At 40.2% G+C, this 22107-nt stretch overlaps 1 protein-coding gene across 1 annotated transcript in view; it reads left to right on the top strand.

Annotated features, from left to right (window-relative positions):
* The window catches only part of LOC103588301 (sodium/calcium exchanger 1-like), a 95288-nt gene that overhangs the window by 59155 nt on the left and 14026 nt on the right, over positions 1 to 22107 (top strand). The window contains exon 7 of the mRNA XM_008569954.1: positions 7894 to 8169. Coding sequence (XP_008568176.1) covers positions 7894 to 8169 — 276 coding nt within the window. The remainder of the gene's footprint in view (positions 1 to 7893; positions 8170 to 22107) is intronic.

Raw genomic sequence — 22107 nt, 5'->3', positions numbered from 1 at the left:
AGTGACCAGCGTGGTCTCTAGGAGCAACTACATATTACTATACATGTGGGTGCCCAGGGACAGTAGATTCTAGGCATGGGGTCTCCACACAAATTCTGATCTCCATTAGGTGGTGAGGAAAGACCTCTCAGTATAAGACTAAGCTTTCTCTCAGGCCTTTGGCTGGGTGTGGCTAGGGCAGTAAGACAGAGACCAACTGCAGGGCTCAGACCCTTCCCAAGGACAACTGAACACACCAAGGAACTTTCTTCATAATTCAAATACATTTTAAAGAAAGCTCCAAGAAGAGGAGTTCTTAGAAAAAGGTGGTATGATGTCATAGTACAGGTTTTTATTTTTTTACACAGATTGAAAAGAAAGGCACTCGGTAATCCCTTCTCTTAAAGAGTCTAATAGGGATAGATGAGAAAGGTTGTATGTTTATGTCCCAAAAAATCAGTTATAGTAGTGTGGGAAATGGAAGCCATGACCTAAAAATGGCACTGAAACAGTGTGGTGAGTTGTTGATGATGTGCAGGTATAAGTAAGCTGAGCAAATGACAATGTGTGACGTGGCCACCAGAAGCCTAATGTGTACATTAAAGAAAGCAAATTTGTTCAATGAGAAAGGTAGAAGACCTCCCCTCTGCAGGTGAGTTAAGTGCTTTTTGGAGTTATATTCAGCTCAAGTCACTGCGTTTTGAAAGACAATGATGTAACTAACTTAGAGGGTGCTCAGGGGAGCATGGCCAGCCTGACAAAGGAACTTGGAGGGAGGACTGAGGGTGATAGGAAAGTAGCCAGCTTCAAATGCCCAAAGGTAGGTCATGTGCAGAAGCATTGGACTTACTCCACATGGCCTAAGGAATGAGACCAGCAAATGAGTGTCAACCTGAGCTGACAGCCAGAGCCTCTAAAACCTGGATTGTAAGAACATGAGTTTCCTAATAGCTGAGACTCTCAGGTGTGGCACGGGTGATCATTTGGCAGAGANAACATGAGTTTCCTAATAGCTGAGACTCTCAGGTGTGGCACGGGTGATCATTTGGCAGAGAAATTTTAAAAGAATTCACATTAAACAGGGGGTTGAACCCAGCAAGCTCCAAAGCCCTCCTAAAGCTTTAAGTTCAGATACTTTCTAATATCCATATTTCAGTTGATAAAAGCAAATGCCTGCAGTTTTGTTTTGTTTTGTTTTTCTGTGCTTTGGCAACTCACAGATCTTTAAAGAGTCTAATAGGGATAGATGAGAAAGGTTGTATGTTTATGTCCCAAAAAATCAGTTATAGTAGTGTGGGAAATGGAAGCCATGACCTAAAAATGGCACTGAAACAGTGTGGTGAGTTGTTGATGATGTGCAGGTATAAGTAAGCTGAGCAAATGACAATGTGTGACGTGGCCACCAGAAGCCTAATGTGTACATTAAAGAAAGCAAATTTGTTCAATGAGAAAGGTAGAAGACCTCCCCTCTGCAGGTGAGTTAAGTGCTTTTTGGAGTTATATTCAGCTCAAGTCACTGCGTTTTGAAAGACAATGATGTAACTAACTTAGAGGGTGCTCAGGGGAGCATGGCCAGCCTGACAAAGGAACTTGGAGGGAGGACTGAGGGTGATAGGAAAGTAGCCAGCTTCAAATGCCCAAAGGTAGGTCATGTGCAGAAGCATTGGACTTACTCCACATGGCCTAAGGAATGAGACCAGCAAATGAGTGTCAACCTGAGCTGACAGCCAGAGCCTCTAAAACCTGGATTGTAAGAACATGAGTTTCCTAATAGCTGAGACTCTCAGGTGTGGCACGGGTGATCATTTGGCAGAGAAATTTTAAAAGAATTCACATTAAACAGGGGGTTGAACCCAGCAAGCTCCAAAGCCCTCCTAAAGCTTTAAGTTCAGATATTTTCTAATATCCATATTTCAGTTGATAAAAGCAAATGCCTGCAGTTTTGTTTTGTTTTGTTTTTCTGTGCTTTGGCAACTCACAGATCGAGAAACTTGAGCCAATTGTGTTTTGAAATATCTCTGATAAGGAAATATCTTTCAATATACTTAGAAGAAAAATCGTTGACATTATCTATTTGCATCAGTGATTATGTAAGCACTTCCCTCCAATTAGGTAGTAGGGAAATATTTATTGTACTTCTCCAAAATCTAGAACAAGAGGTAAATTCTTGTCTGGGAATAAATCTTTGGGCTACTGAATTTAGTGGCATATAGAAACCATTAAGGGTGAGAGGATTTGATAAATGTTTCCTCACTAGAAATAAGATACAAGAACACAAAAAGGGGAAAGAGCAAGCAGAGAAGTTTTAGATCACTGTGTGAGCAAGACAGAACAAGTCACTGTGTTTATCTCAAATCCTTCTGTGTTAAACACGCACACTACATACACCGATACAAGCAAGTAAAGGAACAAAACTTCATCAATTGAATCACAGTTCTCAATTTTTTTCCTTAAACAGTGAATTAGTAGATTGCTAAGGTTTTGTTCATCTTTTACATTTTATGACTCCATCAGAACCTCTGAAAGCAAAGAGAAGTAGAAATATATAAAAGGAGGGTAGAACTTGATTTGTAATTACTGTACATCACGTTTCCAAAAAAAAAAAAACCAACCAACCAACCAAACAACAACAAAGTGGTAGTTATGGAGGAGAAATCCTATCAAACACCCAGAAGGAACACCTGGAAGTCAGACACTTCCTCAGAATAACAGCAACATATATTTTCCATCTGCTTTACATTACAGACTTGTGGTGACTTAGGCCAGTTTCTCAATTTCTAGAGTGGACGCAAACCAGGATGTTCAATTTAGAACTGGATGATTGACCTTTGGCAACTAGAAATGGAAAAAGAACTTGTCTGTCACTCTCTGACGTAGATTCCAAAATGGTCACAACCATGATGCCCTTTCTTTACTTGATTGTCCTGTTTCCTGGGTTTACTTGGTCCCCAAGGACGCGAGAAAAAGCATATGCTGACCCTGCCAAAAAAAAAATAATAATCACATCTAGAGAATATTAGAATACAAATATTACTGATGGTACAACAATGTTTTACATTCCTAAGATTGTATCTATGTAGCAGTAGGCATTAGAAGAATTCTCAGATTCAAACTGTGAATCAATATGTGATAGACTCTCAATTTTTTTCCTTAAACAGTGAATTAGTAGATTGCTAAGGTTTTGTTCATCTTTTACATTTTATGACTCCATCAGAACCTCTGAAAGCAAAGAGAAATAGAAATATATAAAAGGAGGGTAGAACTTGATTTGTAATTACTGTACATCACGTTTCCAAAAAAAAAAAAACCAACCAACCAACCAAACAACAACAAAGTGGTAGTTATGGAGGAGAAATCCTATCAAACACCCAGAAGGAACACCTGGAAGTCAGACACTTCCTCAGAATAACAGCAACATATATTTTCCATCTGCTTTACATTACAGACTTGTGGTGACTTAGGCCAGTTTCTCAATTTCTAGAGTGGACGCAAACCAGGATGTTCAATTTAGAACTGGATGATTGACCTTTGGCAACTAGAAATGGAAAAAGAACTTGTCTGTCACTCTCTGACGTAGATTCCAAAATGGTCACAACCATGATGCCCTTTCTTTACTTGATTGTCCTGTTTCCTGGGTTTACTTGGTCCCCAAGGACGCGAGAAAAAGCATATGCTGACCCTGCCAAAAAAAAAATAATAATCACATCTAGAGAATATTAGAATACAAATATTACTGATGGTACAACAATGTTTTACATTCCTAAGATTGTATCTATGTAGCAGTAGGCATTAGAAGAATTCTCAGATTCAAACTGTGAATCAATATGTGATAGACGCTAAACTCCTTGACTGCTTCAGTAAGGCATGTGTAGCAAAATGCTCTCTGGGCTGTTAGATCAAATCTCGCCTCAGCAGCTCACCAACTGTGGTTATTTCAGAAAGTCAAGTAAATCCTCTGAACTTCAGGTTCTTTGTACGCACAATGGGATTAATAATGCCTACCTTGCAGTTTTGTTGTAAGGATGAAATAAGACCAGTTCTGTGGAAGAATTTACCTCAGTGTTTGTTACTTAGCAGACACTCCAGCATGTTCCCTCCCTCTGTTCCTTCTCTTCTTAAAATCAAACAGCTTGGGGAAACTGTACTGATTATGGCTCATTCCAATAGAATACAGATTCAGCGAAACCAGGATACTCAGGTGGTGCTGATTCACTGCCTTCCTTCTGACAAGTAACAGTAATGGATATGGCACATCTATCTGTGAAGGGGTTTGTGGTTTTACAAGAGACTTGGATATTTCCTCTTCTGGTCTTCACAGCAGCTCTGTAATGTGGGAGTTAGAAAACTCATTTGAGAGATGAGGAACTGAGGCTCAGGAAGTTTAAGCATCTTGCTCCCAAAAGGGATCGATCTAGAGACTAAGTCTTCTGACCCAAGTGTCCATTACACCCCAACAGCCTTCTGAGGCCAAACCCTGAGCACTTAGGGAGGGATATAAACAAACATCTGTCTGCTTTGGAAGGTATGTTATCTGCAGGTGCCACGCGAGAGGTGCCTTTCCCGGTTGCTTGGGCTGACGATGCCCTTGCTCTCATGCTTCAGAGCTGGGGCAGTGCAAGCACTTTTTCATCAGTAGCTGGAGTGATTCCCTCTCCACTATCTGCACATTTAGTGATTTGGCTCTTGTTGTAGTTATATTTAGAAAGTCCAATGTGTATCAAGGAAGCCATTTAAAAGGCTATGGGAGGGATTAATCGAATACAGCTTGTTTGTTATCTTTCCATTAGTGGAATCCATAAAGCTGAAAAGAAGGATTCTGAGATAAGAGGAATTTACTTGGGATCCTATAAAAGCAAACCCACCAACCTGTATGTTTCTTTGCTAACACAGAGGGGGGACTTGAAAGAATTACCTAGCCTCCAGTAACCCTGAGCTGGCAAACATAAACAACCAACAGAACCAGCAGGTTACTATCATCTCTGTTGTCACATAAAAGATGCTCCCAGGGTGTTTTGTTTTGTTTTGTATTTAATGTTCCACTGCCGTTTGAAGGAACACACTTTTAAGTATAGTACAGATGGTGATGGATGAACATTTTATTTCTTTGTCCTTCCCCAAGACGGGGTAATTGTGCATCATGCATGGCAGTCAGTGGTCACTTTTAATATTTAAATGACATCTAAGTTGGAGATTAAAATTTATAGAAAGTGGTGAGATCCCAGGGGAAAGGATCCCCACTTCTACTTCCAGATGCTATAAAACAGATGGGGCTCCCATTCCAGACTTAACCATTAAAACATTTAAGATTCCTTGTAATGCCGGAAGCCTACAAAAGAAAATCTCTGTCCTTCTTTGCTGCTCTCTTTCACACACACAGACACATTCACAGACACACACACACACACACACACACACACTTATTTTGCATTAACAGATCGTGAACTTAATTTCAGAGGGCAAGATTAAATTTTGTTTTTAAAAACTAGAGTGTAACCTTAGGGCCCAGCACCACCACGGTAATCATTACCTTCAAATATCCTTAAACACTTTTCAGAGATAATCTAATTACCCCTCTACACATCCTCATGGGAAAGGTGTTATTATTTCCATTTTGAAGACAAATACAACATCTACTCTTGATTTATAAGCATCACTGCTTCTGAGAAGCTTTATTATTCGTTTTCTTGATCACCTTCAAAATATGAGACTTAGACACCCCAAATTAAGTAATTTTGTAGAGTCAGAGGCAGAATAGTCTGTGTTTGTATGAATGATGGATTAAAATTCAGTGTTTTCCAAACTGTTTTAATCATATGCTCTGTGAAATTATAAAATGTCCATCAATACAGAAATTAAAAAGGAGGAGAGACAAAATAAATATAACCAGAAAGTCTGGTGCATTTTCTGAGCTTTCCTGGGTTCATGCATTTCCTTTTGGAATGGGGGGGGGAGGAGACAGGGAAAGACTTAACATGGTTCTCTTCTTCCTCCCTCTGTCAAATAAGCCCTAAAAATTGCCACCGTCTCATTGAGTTCTACCGACAGTTAACGTGTAGGATAAAAGAGAAGTGGGAAAAAAAATAAAAGAAGGGAAAAAGAAGAAAGGTCTGAGGAAACAGAAAAAGATCAGGGAATAGAAACAGTGAGCAGCTGTGCCAATATTTAAATGCCATAAAATAGGTGGCTTCCGAAGGACAGCTGTCTGCACCTGCTAGGGCTGCCACAACGACATACCCCAGGCTGGGTGGCTGAACCAACAGAAATTTATGTTCTCTCAGTCTGGAGGCTGGAAGTTCAAGATCAAGGTGTTGGCAGGTTTTGTGTCTACTGAGTCATCTCTCCTTGGCTTGAAAATGTCTGTCTTCTCACTGGGTCCTCACATGGTCTTTCCTCTGGCACACACATCCCTGGTGTCTCTCCGTGTGTCCCAATTTCCTCTTCTTATCCAGTTAGATTGGATTAGGGCCCACCCTAATGGCCTCACTTTAACTTAATTACCTCTTTAAAAACCCTGTCTCCAAATAAGGTCACATTCTGAGGTACTGTCACTGGGTCCTCACATGGTCTTTCCTCTGGCACACACATCCCTGGTGTCTCTCCGTGTGTCTCAATTTCCTCTTCTTATCCAGTTAGATTGGATTACGGCCCACCCTAATGGCCTCACTTTAACTTAATTACCTCTTTAAAAACCCTGTCTCCAAATAAGGTCACATTCTGAGGTACTCGGGGTTAGAATTTCAACATATGAATTTAGGGGAGAGACAACGAATCTAATAACAGGTGCTTTAATTGGAAAGCATCTTCTAGACTGGCTGGTTAGGTCGGTTGGTTAGAGCCTGGTGCTGATAGCACCAAGGTCTTGCATTCTGTCCCTCTACAGGCCAGCAGAAAGGAAAATACCAGACTGACAAAAAGTGTCTTCTGCTTTCAGGCAAGGCTGACATTAGAAACACATAATAACCATACAGCATGAACACTGGAGGACACTGTCAACAGTGTTTTCACTCATACGTGTTTCAGTCAGCCGACGTGACTCCACTTCCCCACCTAGGTAGCCTCCAAAGATGATTTCACTTATCTTCTAGGGCTTTCCCCAACAGTTTCTTGGAGACTTTCCAAAGACTCCAAGACAAGGCTACTTTCTCCAAAAGTCCCCAAAGTCTATTTGCACAATAATTCTGACCATGTGCTCATGGAGAGCAGGACTTTGCCTCTTCTCTCTTCCTGTAAGACAATAGGTGACAAATCCAGTCATTTCTCTTTTCATGTTTTGTGAAGAGCACCTTTCCTTCAAAGCTCCTGTGTGTTCAGGGGGTTTTCCCAGTCATGATCTGCACCAGATGGCCTCACCCTGGAGCATCTCATGAAGAGCATGCACGTTTGCCCTGTGCCGGGGAAATATGCAAGGCCCAGAGCCATGATTAAGGGACTTGTTTGAACAGTGTCCTGTAAGTGATTATTATAACCATTGACCTCCAGAGCTGAACTTCGAGCTGAAAGCAAAGAACCCTGGTAGAACTCCACAGTTATCTTTCTTCACAAAAGACTTCTTTCTCAGCCCGGCACAGGGCTTTTCGATTTTTTGGAAGAAATTTTTTGCGTTTCTCTGAGGTGACAAATTTCACTGAAGGAGATAAGAGAGTAAAAACAGCATGTTAATTGCATGTAAGCAGAACTGGATGGGGCTTAAGTTTTGCCATTGACCGATGAGCCACAGTGAGGAGGCATTTCAGTACCTTGATAATTAATTGGCTAATCATGATTGACTTTTGGAAAATCCTAAGCTTCCCCTACCTCTGATGGTCTCCTGTCACTCAGAGTGGAGGGATGATGGGCCTGGGAAGGAGAGATCGGGACAAAGGAAGACCTGGTAGTATGGCTTGTGATACAGTGTGCTTCATTCCTTTCTTCTAGGGGAAGATGATGACGACGACGAATGTGGGGAAGAGAAGCTGCCCTCCTGTTTCGATTACGTGATGCACTTTCTGACTGTGTTCTGGAAAGTCCTCTTTGCCTTCGTCCCCCCTACAGAATACTGGAATGGCTGGGCGTGTTTTATTGTCTCCATCCTGATGATTGGCCTACTGACAGCTTTCATCGGAGACCTGGCTTCCCACTTTGGCTGCACCATTGGCCTGAAAGATTCCGTGACTGCAGTCGTGTTCGTCGCACTTGGAACTTCAGTGCCAGGTAGAGACTACATTCCTATATAATTTCCCCAGAAAGCAGAAGTTCGTTTGCTTTCTTGACCCTTTCTTTCCTACAGTTTCAAGGACTGTGATAAGGAACCAGGCCTATGAAGGATGACGGCCAAGAGATGTAAAGAATGTCACTGCCAGAACATTATCATGACACTTCTCAAGATTAGAGAGGTGGTCTGTATCATTATAATGGCAGGAAAGAATTCCCACAGGGTCTCCACGACCTGCATGGACAGAGCAGATTGGTTTGATGCATAGTTTTCAGATGAACTTCTGCTCATTATAATGAGCACTTTCAAAACACAAAACAAAACAGACATACAGAATAATCTTCAAAAACAAAATTTCTGTCTTTTATATACTTAGTAAGGTTTGAATGATTTCTATGAAACTTTGTAACTGAGATAACACATTTACTGGAGACCTGATGAAATATCCTTTTGACCCAAATAATAATGGGAGTAAATAGAAAATAGACATTGATCAGGACAGGAAAAACGTAATCCTGACAAAAAGCAGGCCAAATATACATTTTGTGAACATTCTTTCATGCATTCCTTACAAGTTGAATTTTTCTTCCAAGCTACAATTGTAGTTCACTGTGTTTACTCAGATTTCTCCCAAACGTAACATTGACAACAGTAATTTTCAAACTTTGGTGGCCATCAGAATTATCTGGAGCTTGTCAAAAATGCAAATGTATGAGACCCAACACCAACCTATGGAAGATCTAGGGGTAAGGCTCAGAGGTGTGTGTTTTAAGCTCAGGAGACTCTGGTGCACATCAGAGTTTATTGGAACTGAAATTCCAGACCGACTGCCTAGCACTAGGTGGCATCCTGACAGATGCACATCCCTGACATTAAGCAACAAGACTCACATTCTCTACCAAGTAGCAGACCCAGGACAAGCATTACAGTGGCCTTGGAAAAAGGCAAGACGTGAACAAATATAGCCCTGCAGATGGTGCCATTCACTGTCCACGTTCCCCATTTACCACAGTCTTGATATAAACACTATGATTTCTACTAACACTTGCTGTAGTTGGCAGTCCTGGCTTTTGGTTTGAGTCTGAAAACAAGTACAGTTGAAATCATGTATTTCTTTTCACTGGAATTCACCAGTTGCTCTTCTTCATGCACATGTTTGTCATGGCAGTGACTGTGGACAAGTTACTTAACCTTTCTGAGCCTCTTTGTCCCTTTGTAAAAGAGGGATAACCATACTTAACATGGAGAATCGTGGTAAAGACTGGAGAAAAATACCTATAAATTATGCATCTAGTAAAGCATCTGAGACATAGAAGGAATCCAATAAAATAGCAGCTCTTATGATTATTATTTATATTGAATAATTTAGGATGATCTGACCCATATAAATCTGAACACTCCATCCACGGTTACCTGGAATACCCTTGGGTAAGATTTACAAAGTGTAGATTTGTGTTGGTCAGCCATAACACATGAAGTTATCCAACTGACTTACCATTCGGGGGTCTTGATTTAGAGGCCTCACATGGTTCTGGTGTCCAACTGAGTGATGGATGAACCAGGGGATTTAGAGAGTACCCCAGTGAGCAGTGCTGTTCAGAGTCTTCCAGATGACTGTTGAGGACTCTTCTGAGGATCAGCTCCTCTCTCAACCCCGGCTACGTGCCAACGGTTCCACATTTTTTCCAAAAATTACCAGAAATTTACCAAGTAAGAAGAAAAGTTTTAAATATTCATCTCAAGTTGTTTTGTTTAGGGAACATATAGACAACCAGAGGAACTAAACATCATTGTTGTTCATTGCTTCTGTCTGAGGTTATTATAAGAAAATAGGTTTTGGGGTCTCCTTTCCCTAAGGCTTAAGTCACTGCATCAGTTGGTTTTGAAGTTAGCACACACTGTTGGCAGTGGGTTTAAACCCTGAGGAGCATATGTGCAAATTATGATAATAAAGGCAAAATTAGGTCTCTCATGACAGTTGTCCAAAATCAGTCTGCCTTTCTAGAAAGGCAGCAGTTCATCCTACCAAATGCATCTCTTGTTTTCAAGAAGATAAAAAATGCTTTTTCTGCATCAAATCCCTGTTCCTGAAAATACTTTTTATTCTCCAGTGCCTCATCTCCAATACCCCCAAACTGGCTCTTTTTTCTCTCTGCTAATCTTCCAAACTGCCTCTGTGTATCTCTTGTTTTAATAAACTCTTTTGAAAAGGGTGACAGCCCTATGATTAAAATGAAATCATTTTTCTATAACATGAAATGTGGATTAGAGCAAACCTCAGTGTTTAGAGGAGTTGCTCTTTCTGCCACTTAAAATCAACTCAGAACTTAGGCAGAGACATTAAGAGGTAAGAAAACCTGTTTGGGGAGAATACAACAGAATCATTAGTTGTGGAAATGGTTTCCCTACACTGCCACGAATGCTTCCCATCGGAATACAGATTTCTTTGGGAAAATTCCTATAATTTGCTTCAATATTAACTGTGCAGCATGCTATCCAAACAATACACTCACAGGTAATCTCAGACAATTGTATGTATATAAACACACATTTTTCCCCAAAAGAGCTGTGGAAATGGAACAAGATGAGCGTAATATTTCTGATTTTATTCATCAACCCTGCTGATTTATTATATCCCCTGACTCCTAAAAAAAAAAAAAAATGATGTTGTGTTTCCAGATGACAAAGCCAAGTTGCTACAGGCAGAAGAAGAATAAAGTAAACTAATTATCTCCACTTACAGCCTACCATTAATCAGCATTGGTCCCAGGGCCCAGCTTTCTCTCTAGGCTGACGTCTTGGCACTTTTGTTCAAGTAGAAGGGCTGCTGCCTCTTTTCTTATATCCCGCTGCCTCTTTCTAGGTGAGACTCATAGATTCTTAGATTGTACTGGCCAGATTGGCATTGAAAACTCCCATGCTAGTCCTCCTTCCTCAGGGCAGAATTAAAAAGCCACCTATCTTGTTAAAAGTATTTTCTACCATATTGTTCAAAATCTATACAAAAAAGCTGATGACTTTTTGGGTGAGACAGAGCTTCTTCCTCATACCAACTGCTATCAGATGCTCATCATAATCTACTGGCAGAGGAGGACTCATAATGTCTCACTCACCCTCAACATAGGTGTGCCTGAGAGCTGAAGACACACACCTGTCAGTAGAAGGGCCTGCTTTTCCTGAATCACCATTACACAAACCTACCTGTCTGGAAGAAGAGGCTTCCTGAACAGTCTCTTTCTACCTTTAATCTCACTCACCCTCAACATAGGTGTGCCTGAGAGCTGAAGACACACACCTGTCAGTAGAAGGACCTGCTTTTCCTGAATCGCCATTCCACAAACCTACCTGTCTGGAAGAAGAGGCTTCCTGAACAGTCTCTTTCTACCTTTATTTGTTGGTGGGAGCCACAGCCTGGTCTGCAGCCCTCTTCTCTTCTTGGTCCATGCTCACTCCCTGAACACTAGTGTCCATAGCTTAAATGCCAAGTGTATATCTCCAGCCTCGACTTCCCCCAGGTGCTGGATTCATATACCAACTTCCTTCCCTATATTCATGCTGGATGAATAATTCACAGGTCAAAATTACCATATCCAAACCAAAACTGTCATTCCTACTGCCCAATGGCCTTCAACCTATTCTTCTCAGCTCTTGCCTTTCTCAGGAATACAGTATCATCATCATCCTCCCAGGTGTCCTTGATTCCACTTTCCTGCTCCCCACAGTGAGCCCATTTCCTGCAGACCTTTCCTGTAAAGTATGTCTTGATGGGGCCCACTTTGCTCTGCTTTCACCACGGCCATCCTGTCTATGTAGCTGTTCTCTCCCACCAGCACCCCTGCAGGAGCCTCCTATCTGTCCTCAGCTTCTGAGAGAGATAATTTTAAGATGTGAATCACGCCAGACTACTGCTTACAATGTTCCAATGGCCTCCTGTCTCACTTAGGATCAAGTCACAACCCATCACGGTGACCTACAGAGACCTGTGTGATTTGGCCCCCACCCATCTTTCCATTCAGTTTTTCTCCTTGCCAACTGTTCTTTGGACCCACCAGCCTTCTGTCCTCCACACACCAAGTTCATTGCTTTCTTAGAGTTGCACTCGTTGTCTAAAATGTTTTTAACCTTGATTTACACAAAATTGGCTCTTTGTCTTCAATTGTATCTCATCTGAAATATCTTCAGAGGCCTTTTCTAACCACCGAATGTGAAGTGGTCAACTAGTTCTGTATGATTTCACTCTAATTTTTGTAGAGTATTTATTACTTTCTGGATTTGGGGGTTTATTTATTTTTGAATGATGCTATCATATAATTCTCCCTACTGAAATTTAGGCTTTATGGGAGCAGAAATCTTGTCCTTTTTGCTTTCTCTCTGGCTCATAAAATAGCATCTAACTAACACATAAGAAATGTAATTCTCTGTGTGGGTGCATGTGTGTGTGTTGTGTATATAAGACAATGTACAAATCAGCATTTACACATTAGCATGAGTTGATTCAATCAGATTGCTTTCTTCCTAACACCTTCTAGAGAAAGCTAAGAAGTAAAGTTATGATTATTAAGGGAGATAAATAGTAGATATGTTTATAGTGTGGCTTGTCCTTGAACAATAGATGTATCTGAGAGGGTTATTGTAATAAGATGGGGCAAAGTAAACTGAGGACCTTAGAACAGAAACATTTTCCTCGTTCACAATTTTAGCTATGGTGAGAACTGTGATAAAAAGTAAAATATTTTTTGACTCTCTGCATTCATTTTTTTTCCTATGTTTCTTACTTCTAAGACCCAGAACTCAGGCCAGTACTTTCAAAATATTAAGTACACTCTGTGGAGTGCTAAATAAGCATTTTGCAGTAGTAGCCTGACATGGGTCCATAACTATATTATATCACATTGTTTCTATGGGAAAAAAACAGGCTCAAAAGCCAAGAAAAAGACATGTTACAAGGACCATTTGGAACCCAACCTGTTTTGTACTAGGGACCACCTGTAATTCCACATTATTTTAGCTTATAATTATTTACTTGGGGTAACCTTGGGTATGCTGGGCCAAGACATTCCAGTTTATATACCAAATTACAAATAGGGAATTTCCTTTCATTTTTTTGCTCCTATAGATTCAAATACAAGTAAGCATTTTTCTTTTTACTTGCAGGGAAAACTCTTAAATGTTGATGTGCTAGGAATATTTTTGCCTTATTAAGTCTTGCCTTGATTTTTCTCCACACATCTGGATGGGCTTCTGCCTGGTCCTTGCTGGTGCCCCTCTAGCTTCCCTTTATTAGCTGTTTACTTCTGGGCCAGAACAGTTTAAAAATTAGGTATTCTAGGTCACTTAGATGCTGGCATTGTAAGATTTTCTGTTTTCTTTCATTGTTTCAAATATCCTTTTATCCTTTGAACTCCGTGAAGTAGGAATTATTTTCCTTTAGAAATTTTAAGCCATGAAGGGAAAGGAAACAATTTTAGGAGTTTCATAGAAGGTTTTTTCCATTTTGTATATGGAACTTAAATTTTTATGGCATTTGAAGTTACATCATTTCCAGACTTCTAAATTCCATAGGAAGAATTTGATATAAAACTGTTATATTGGCTTTTCAGTATGTTCTTTTAGTGCAGTGTTAATGAAAAGCACAGGAGCTTTAGAACTGAGTTCAGGAAACTGGACTTCTAACCGTTATTCACTGTATCAACTTATGGATTCTCTGAACCACCTCAGTTTTCTTACCTGTAAAACAGGCATAAATAACATATGGCAATTCAAACAGCATTGAGGAAAAGATTAAGTAATATTATGGATCTCAGAGCACCTTGTCAACTAAAAATTTGTATTAAATGCATGAAATAATTATCATTATTTACACTGAGATCAACTGTAAAAAATTTCCAAAGGGATAAAAATCATCAGAAAATAAGAATAAATGGGAAAAGTTTTATGATCAGGACAGGAAATTTTTTAAATTTACCATAAAGCTCCACTGTGTGCCAGGTATAAGTGCTATATTGACATCTACTATCTTATTTAGGTTATATCATTGAGTGATGTGAAATGAAGTCACCTCCTCCCAACCTCTATTTTTTTGTCCCTTTGATCCTTCTCCTGAAAATGAGATTTTTCTTTGTTTGGCACTGTGCTAGAAAACATTAGTTTTTTAATAACAAAAAAAATTATTAGCAATTGATAGCTAACATTTTCAGTTATTAATTTCCTGGCTTCTGATAACTCTCAAAACTAAGATATTCTGTAGTAGACTTAAGTACCAAGTACTTTACAATTTCCTGTGTCCTGTTGTTTTATTTCTCAGTGGACCCTAAAGTAACTTGTATAATTGTGTAGGTTGCATCCTGCAGTCTCCAGGAGGCACCATAATCAGAATGACACTCCTGGTGATATATAGGGAACGACATCCATGGATGACTACAGTGGTGGCCCTGTCTAAAGATCACTCTACAGCTTATAGGAAAGTGAGCACCAGGATCCTCAGGCTACATGAGGAAATGAAGGCCCATAGAGAATAAATGATTTGTCCTTATTTAGTTCAAGTTTATATGGTTGGTAAATTGTGGAATCCATATTATCTTTCATTTTTATAATCTGGTACTTAGCCACTCTATCATGCCACCTTGGATTTATTTTTAATATATTACATACACTCTTTCCCATGTGCCTAACGATATTTTAAAAATTACTAATTTCTCGCTTTTCCTCAATTTTAGTATTTTCCACTTTTAAAGCATGGAACAGTGGGATTATATTCAGGATCCCTAAGGTCAGGCACTATTATCCCTTTGGCATCAAAAACACCTAGTAGAGTCCATGCTTCAAAACATTTCAGAAATGAATAAAGACTCAGTTCTATACCCATGAACTCTTAATATCTCCTACATGTAAAAATTTAAACACTGAGGCAACAGGAAACTCTTTTAAAGATGTTCAGCTCTGACCTAGCTGGCAAAAAATAGAATACCAGGATAATCCTCATCAGCACAGCCATGTACCACCAATGGAAGTGAACACAAAGGGAGATGTAGTCATTCCAAGCCAGGACAAACTGCCTGTGATCCATGGCTGTCCAGTGGGGACCGGGAAGGACATATTGGGGGTGCTTCCCCAGCTCACATTCTGCAAAGGCTTACTGGCAGCTTTGGAAATCAAGTTCCAGTGTTCTGTTCTCTGATCAGAAGTAGGAATCTGGGAGTGGGATCACCAGAGCTGTTGTCCAAGACCTCATCAGCAAACACACTCAAGCTAACTCTGGCTTGGCTGCAGAAATGGGGTCAGGAGGGAACATGGCAACACCCCACCCAAGACAAACACGCTTGTCTGTCAGTGGAAAATTATACCTGGTCATTCTGAATTCACAGAGCCATCTGAACTCCCTAGAACAACAGCAGGGACAGGGAATCAGATCGACTCAATCATTCCTTCTCATCTGATCCCACTTCAGACAGATTTGGTGTTCTCAGTGCAGGGCTCACAGATAGATTGATGATTAACAGCTTCAGTCTCAGAAAAATTACATAAAGTCTTCTCTTAGTGCGATGCTAATGAATATGCACCAAGGGCATATAAAAGAACGTGAGCCTGAGTTCAAACCCATCCCTCCCTCCTCCACCTACTAGATGTATGTAGGACTCCCCCAAAAGCAAATCGCTTAACTCCTTAAGCCTTAGTTTCTTAGCTTGAATCATGTGAACACGAGAATCTATCTCACAGACTCGTAGTGAGGATACCAGGCGAGTGCATTTGTAAAGTACCCAGCACAGGGTCAAGCATATAGTAGACACTCAAAAAATGTTAGATCTCTTTTCACATCTACTTCGATGTACTGATTAAAAAGGTCTAGGCTTCCTTGGGTCTTTAGCTCAGCTGTGTTGCAGTAATTGAAAAACAGAAAGCCAGGTCAATTCTCAGCCTGTCTTCATTATTATCCCATGTTAGGTGAGGTGGACATCCCCAAATGCGTTTCTGCTTCCTGCTGTTTCACTGACTTTCGTGAGCACCATCCTCTGAACGCTGGCATTTCAAGTCAGACAGCCACAGTGTTCAAGAAGTGCTATCCTACAATGTGTATACGTATTTACTAAGATGATTAACATTTTGCATCAGCTTAAATGGAAATGAAAACAGAATTACTTTACCCTGAGCCAAGATTTCCCAATGTCTACAATGTCAGTTCCCCCAAGAGGATCCTAAAGGGCAAGTGTTTTTTGTTTTCAAATACTCTAATAAGTGACCAGTTTCTTTACTACTGAGAAAGGTCAGGACTGCTGAAAATGGACCCTCAGATCTGTAGTCAGGCCAAGAGGCAAGGCCACCCAGGGACACTGCCAGAAGAACAGCACTGAATAGCCCTAATCAGTCAAGTGGCTTTCCATGGGACCTCATTTTAACTTCACTCCAGCAAGGAGCTGTCTGGAGGTAAAATGCTTTCTACTTTGCAGTGCACTTTCCCACAAGTAGGTGAAGTTATTAGAGTTGAAGGAAGCCTACAAAAGCAAAAATTTACGAAGAGAGAGTGAAACAAAGGAAGGCTAGAAACGAGATTTCGTGAAATTTGCTCTATAAATGGCACCAGAACCGCTTGTTATTCTACACTAAAAAACACTGGAGAATAGACTGCACAGCAGGCCCAAATCATTTGTAAGAACCTGGGGAATATCCATTTCAAAACTGTTTGCACCCTTTATTCTTTCTGCTCAGAAGAAGAGTTTATATTAAGTACTTTTAAGTTTTTTTGCTGGCAGTTACAATCCTTGATTTATTTTTCTCAAAGGGAAGTACTGCATGGGCACCTGGCATTGAGCACAAGGCTGGAGGGGAACCAGGATGATAACAATGATGTCATCTATCAGGAGGTGGTCCAGGGAGCAGGGACAGTCAGCATGTGTCATGTCCAATCTGAAGCCCTGCAGAGTCTTTGGATTCATGCCCCAACTCCACACCAGCCAACTTCACTCAGTCCCATAAAAGTCACAGTATAAGAGAAAGGAGCTAAAATTACTATCCTATTCTATCTAGGCCTTCTTACATACTCTAGGTCAGCCAAAACAAGGACCCTTGGCAGAAACACCATGCTGTATAGGTATGCATGTGCATGGATGTGTGTCTGTGTATGTTTGTGCATGCGTTTTGTGTTTGAGGGGTTGATGTTATGCATGTGTGGTGTGAATGAATGCAAATTTCCCCTTCTTCTCATTCTCAAGGTGTATTCCAAAGAGAGTGACCATCGAGTGTAGTAGAAGCATTAGGCCTTTTTGCTCCATGGTGATTAACAAGAGTGTAGGTGTCTAAGAAATGACTTGTAAATAATGTTGAGTTGATTTTCACTTCTCCTTTTTCACATTTGAAGATAAGGTAATGAAACTGCAAAATTCAAGGCCCACTGTATGGTTTTGTTTTGTTTTGCTTTTCTCTCTTTAAATGCAAGCAGAGCCTGCATTTTTTAATAGTTTTATTGAAGCATAATTTACATACCAAAAAATTCACCCATTTGAAGTATACAATTTAGTGATCTTTAGTAAATTAACTGAATTGTGCTATCATTACCCTAATCCAGTTTTAGAACCTTTCATCACCCCAGTAAGATCCCTCTTGGCCATTTTCAGGTAATTCCCAATTTCCATCCCCAGCCCCAGGCAACCACTAATGTACTTTCTGACTGTACAGATTTGTCTTTTCCCAATATTTCACAAGGACCAATTTTAATATAAAAATGTCACATATTCTGTACATGATAGTATTTGTGCTTACTCTCATAATACATAATTTCAGAATTTGCCATAGATTCTGTAAGATTTTTAAATTAGTTTATTTTATCCACCACAAAATCTTTATAGACATTTGTAAACTACAAGTGTGAGATATTTTTGGTGTTCATTGCTTTGTGCATATATAGATTTGTATACCTTCTAAAAAAATTCTACTTCCCTCCCCCCAACAGTAATCTTGATTTATATATCACAAATTGCTAGAGGGAAAAATGACACAATGGCACTTAGAAGTAGCACTGTGAAATCTTAGGATAATACCCATTTTTAATGACATATAAATGCTAAATGTCCTTGACCAATTAAGTCAGTTTATCACAGCACAGTACCAAGGAGGCATATCTCATAAATTTAGCTTTTTACTCTCATTTCTGGCCCAAGGGTGTCACCCTGTAGATGCTGGCTGTGACCCTGAGATCAATGCAAATTCATTGCAACCATTAGGAAGAGAGTGCAGAGACCAAAGCCTATTGATCAGAGCCCATGTGCGTGATCTCCCTGCGTAAAGAATGACACATTGTTGCTAAAGTCAAAAGAAGAACATTAAGAAAGCATAACTTAATTACTATGTCATGGGCACTGCATGAGGAACAAAATGAATTTAAGCCCATTGGTATTTTTAGAAAAGAGGGCAAATAAAATGCTAACTGAATTTAAAAGGCAAATTTCACATGTGGCTATAAAAGAATGTTAATATCTGTTTGGTATAGTGCATATTATAGATATGAAATCATGGTGCTTGGCATTTATGCACGGTGCCAGCTGGAATGCCATCATTGCTCCTCAGCAGACAGACCTCACATCCTGCCTTTTCTCAGGAATGAAACATAAGCTATATATTACTTGTTTATTCTCTGCTTCATTCCAGAAAAGGATTTAAATGCAAAAAAAAAAAAATGCCTTGCATTGTTCAGCCACCTTTTCCAACATGCTCTAAAAATGCTAAATCCATTAGTTACCATATTTGGTGAGCCTGGTTTAGCTCAGCACATATAAATTCTATATTTTGTGCACAAAGAGAAAATAGCTTATTTTGGTTCTATTATTTACAAACAGGAAATTATGTGTTGTGTTTGTTTTCTTTTTCCTCCTCTCTGGAACCCAGGGGGGCTTTTTGGCATGGCCCTCCATAAATTGTAAGCTATTATTAGGTTATCAGTGTAAAAAATCGTGGGTTGAGACAAGAAGACTTGCTGCAGTTCCAAACTAAAATGATCCCCACTGGGGTCTGCAAATGGGCCCAGCAGAGGGCTAATTATAGCTTGTCATTCCCAAGTTACACTTGCAAAACAACAAATAACCATAAATGTGTGAAATGATTATGAAAATGTCCTTCTCTGAAGGACTGTATATGTGGTGAGACTTCAGATGGCTGAAATATGGTAAACCACAACCCCAAAACTAACTCACTTGTCAAACTAGAGGACTGCAGATCAGGTTGCCCGAGGGGAATCAGACTTAGTCTGAGGCAGCACTAGCCATCCTCAGAGATGCTGCCTGCCCTTTCCTCTGTGTTTATGGAGTCTTACATTTAGGGAGAAAAGGGGCAAACCAGGCAGAACCTGACATCAATAACTTCTGCCACATCAACTATTCTTGTCTGGAGGGTAAGGATTAAGCCTGATCTACAGCTGCTACATCCAAACTGAATCTACAGTGGAATATTAGTGACAGAAATACTCAGAATGAAAAACTGTTCTGTTCTGACAATGCCAGTAGCTAACTAGGAAGCTCACACTGAATCTCTGAAGCACTATAGCGTTCTTGGTCATCAAGTATTCAAGTGTTCTTCCTTCTGCACTACAGTGGAATATTAGTGACAGAAATACTCAGAATGAAAAACTGTTCTGTTCTGACAATGCCAATAGCTAACTAGGAAGCTCACACTGAATCTCTGAAGCACTATAGCGTTCTTGGTCATCAAGTATTCAAGTGTTCTTCCTTCTGCACCAGTCCTAAAGGCATTAAAAAGGAGAGGAATACCATTTAAAAAGAATTAAAACAAAGGAAGCAGTGTGATCCAGTGGCAAGGCGTAGGCTTCAGAGCCATTCTTCATTCCTTTTCATTCATTCATTCTACAGATATTTAATAAATATTTAATAATCATCCACTATGTACTGGGTACTGTTTGACATGGCGATGGTAGAGGGATAAACAAGACACATGGTATGTCTAATCCCATGGAGCACATACTCCAGTGGGAGGAGACTGGTACTTAAAACGGTGATCAACTTCCAGATAGCAATGAAGATGAACACTGTTGGGAAGAAAATAAAACAGGATTGTAGCGGCATGAAATAGAAAGCATTTATGTGGGTTGGGAGGGGAGAGTTTTCCTAGGGTGATTTGACTCCTTGCATCACTAATCTTTGGCAAATTATACCTCAGTCCTTTGGTTCTCCCCCTACAGATTTCTCCAGGCAGGTCTAGTCTTAGAAACTGTGAAAAAAGTGTTACTTTTTCTTGGCCTCTCACTTCAAATAATTCCCTTGAGTTATTTGAATTATTTGGTGTTTTCCTTCTGTCTCTGGTGGCTGGTACTTTCATGTCACCCCCTACCACGTATGCTCTCACCAGATAGTACCCCAGTGCCCTGGAATTTTCTCCCCAATACCCTTACTGCCCCCAATCTAAATGTTCTGGGTTAATATGACTTGAACTATCCAACAAATGATCACCCTGAGACATCAGTGATGAATGATGATCTCATGAGGGCAGAACATTTGCATTTAACACAAAATTGTTTCAGTAGTAACTCATTTGCATAGCTTCCTTGCTTGAAGAGTGCATTCATATAAGTTATCTCTTTGAGACCCACAGTAGCCCTGGGAGGTAGGCGACATAGATGTGTTACCAGGTTCGCTGCGAACAGTAATATCTGGCAGGTTAATGGAAGATCCTGGAAATGAGCCAGGGAGCATCAGGACTTGGACACCAGCAATCACAGGAAGTGGATTCTGATCCCGCTTCCTGCACTCATGTCCAACCAACCCCTAAGTAGCTTCCATTTCCTCCACTGAAAAAATGGGGCTGAGGGTGGCTATTCCCACCCGCCTCCTACCTCTGAATTGTCAGGAACAGCAAATAGTAAACATCCATGGAATTGCTCTAAAAATTATAAGAATGTAAAAATAAGAGATTGTTTTCAAAAGACATTTATTAAGTATCTATGAGGAGGGTACTAGGTGCCTGGGAGAGAGACCAGGAGAAAACTACATGCCAGCTCAGCCTCGCTGCATACTCTTGGCAGCTTGGGGAGAGCTCTAAGCTTATTTTCTGGTTATGTTACAAATTGCGTATCTAGTAAGAGCCCAAGTACCAGTGAAGAAAGACATGGGTATTACATTCCCTTCTCAAGGGTACAAGTCTCTTAACATCTCAAGGGTACAAGTCTCTTAACAAGCCCATGAAAAGTATTTTTCAGATCAAGTGAATATGCAAAACAACTTGATGACTTGAAGTCAATAAAACATACTGTTAGAAAATACAATTTAATGTAGCTGTAACACATAGTCTGAAAGGAAGAGAGGACTTTGGTGCTGCTCTGCAACCCATCACTGCTTGACAGGAGTGGTTGGAAGGAAATTAAGACACAGAGACATCTTCCCTTCACAGCTGGTCTTGGACAAACTTTCATAGTGGGTGAGGATATTTTTTATGATTCTTGAACCACTCTGTGCTCTGTCCTGGGCACCTTCCTGACCCTGGACTCCAGACAAGTCCCTGATGGTCGGGATATCTCCTCTTCATCTCTTCCACTCACCCTCCTCACCTCCACACCCTTTGAAATGTACCTGCTCTGTATATAGTGTATATGATGCCTTCTGTCTAAGGATCTGCCCAAGATAACGACTGAAACACCCAAAAGGACCAGAAAAAGGTTGAAATTCAACCCTCTGTCCCTTCCCAGACAGACCTTATTATTTATTTGAGAGTATTTTTAATGTGAATTTATTAGTTTTTAATAACACAAGTAATTATCCATGCTCTTTGTAAGTAAAATAGAAACTGTGAATAAGCAAACAGTGAAAAGAAATTCTGCATCTCACCATCCATTTGCATTCTTGAATCTATCTTTCAAATTTTAAATTGCACAAAAACGTGTAGACAGGTATATACTTACCCAGCCTTTTTTTTTTTTTTTTTTTTGGCCGGTAAGGGGATCG

The sequence above is a fragment of the Galeopterus variegatus genome, unplaced genomic scaffold (assembly GCF_000696425.1).
Source record: "Galeopterus variegatus unplaced genomic scaffold, G_variegatus-3.0.2 Scaffold547, whole genome shotgun sequence".
Classification (NCBI taxonomy): domain Eukaryota; kingdom Metazoa; phylum Chordata; class Mammalia; order Dermoptera; family Cynocephalidae; genus Galeopterus; species Galeopterus variegatus.
The sequence above is the reverse complement of the archived record's forward strand: the minus strand, read 5'-3'. Positions and strand labels throughout refer to the sequence as shown.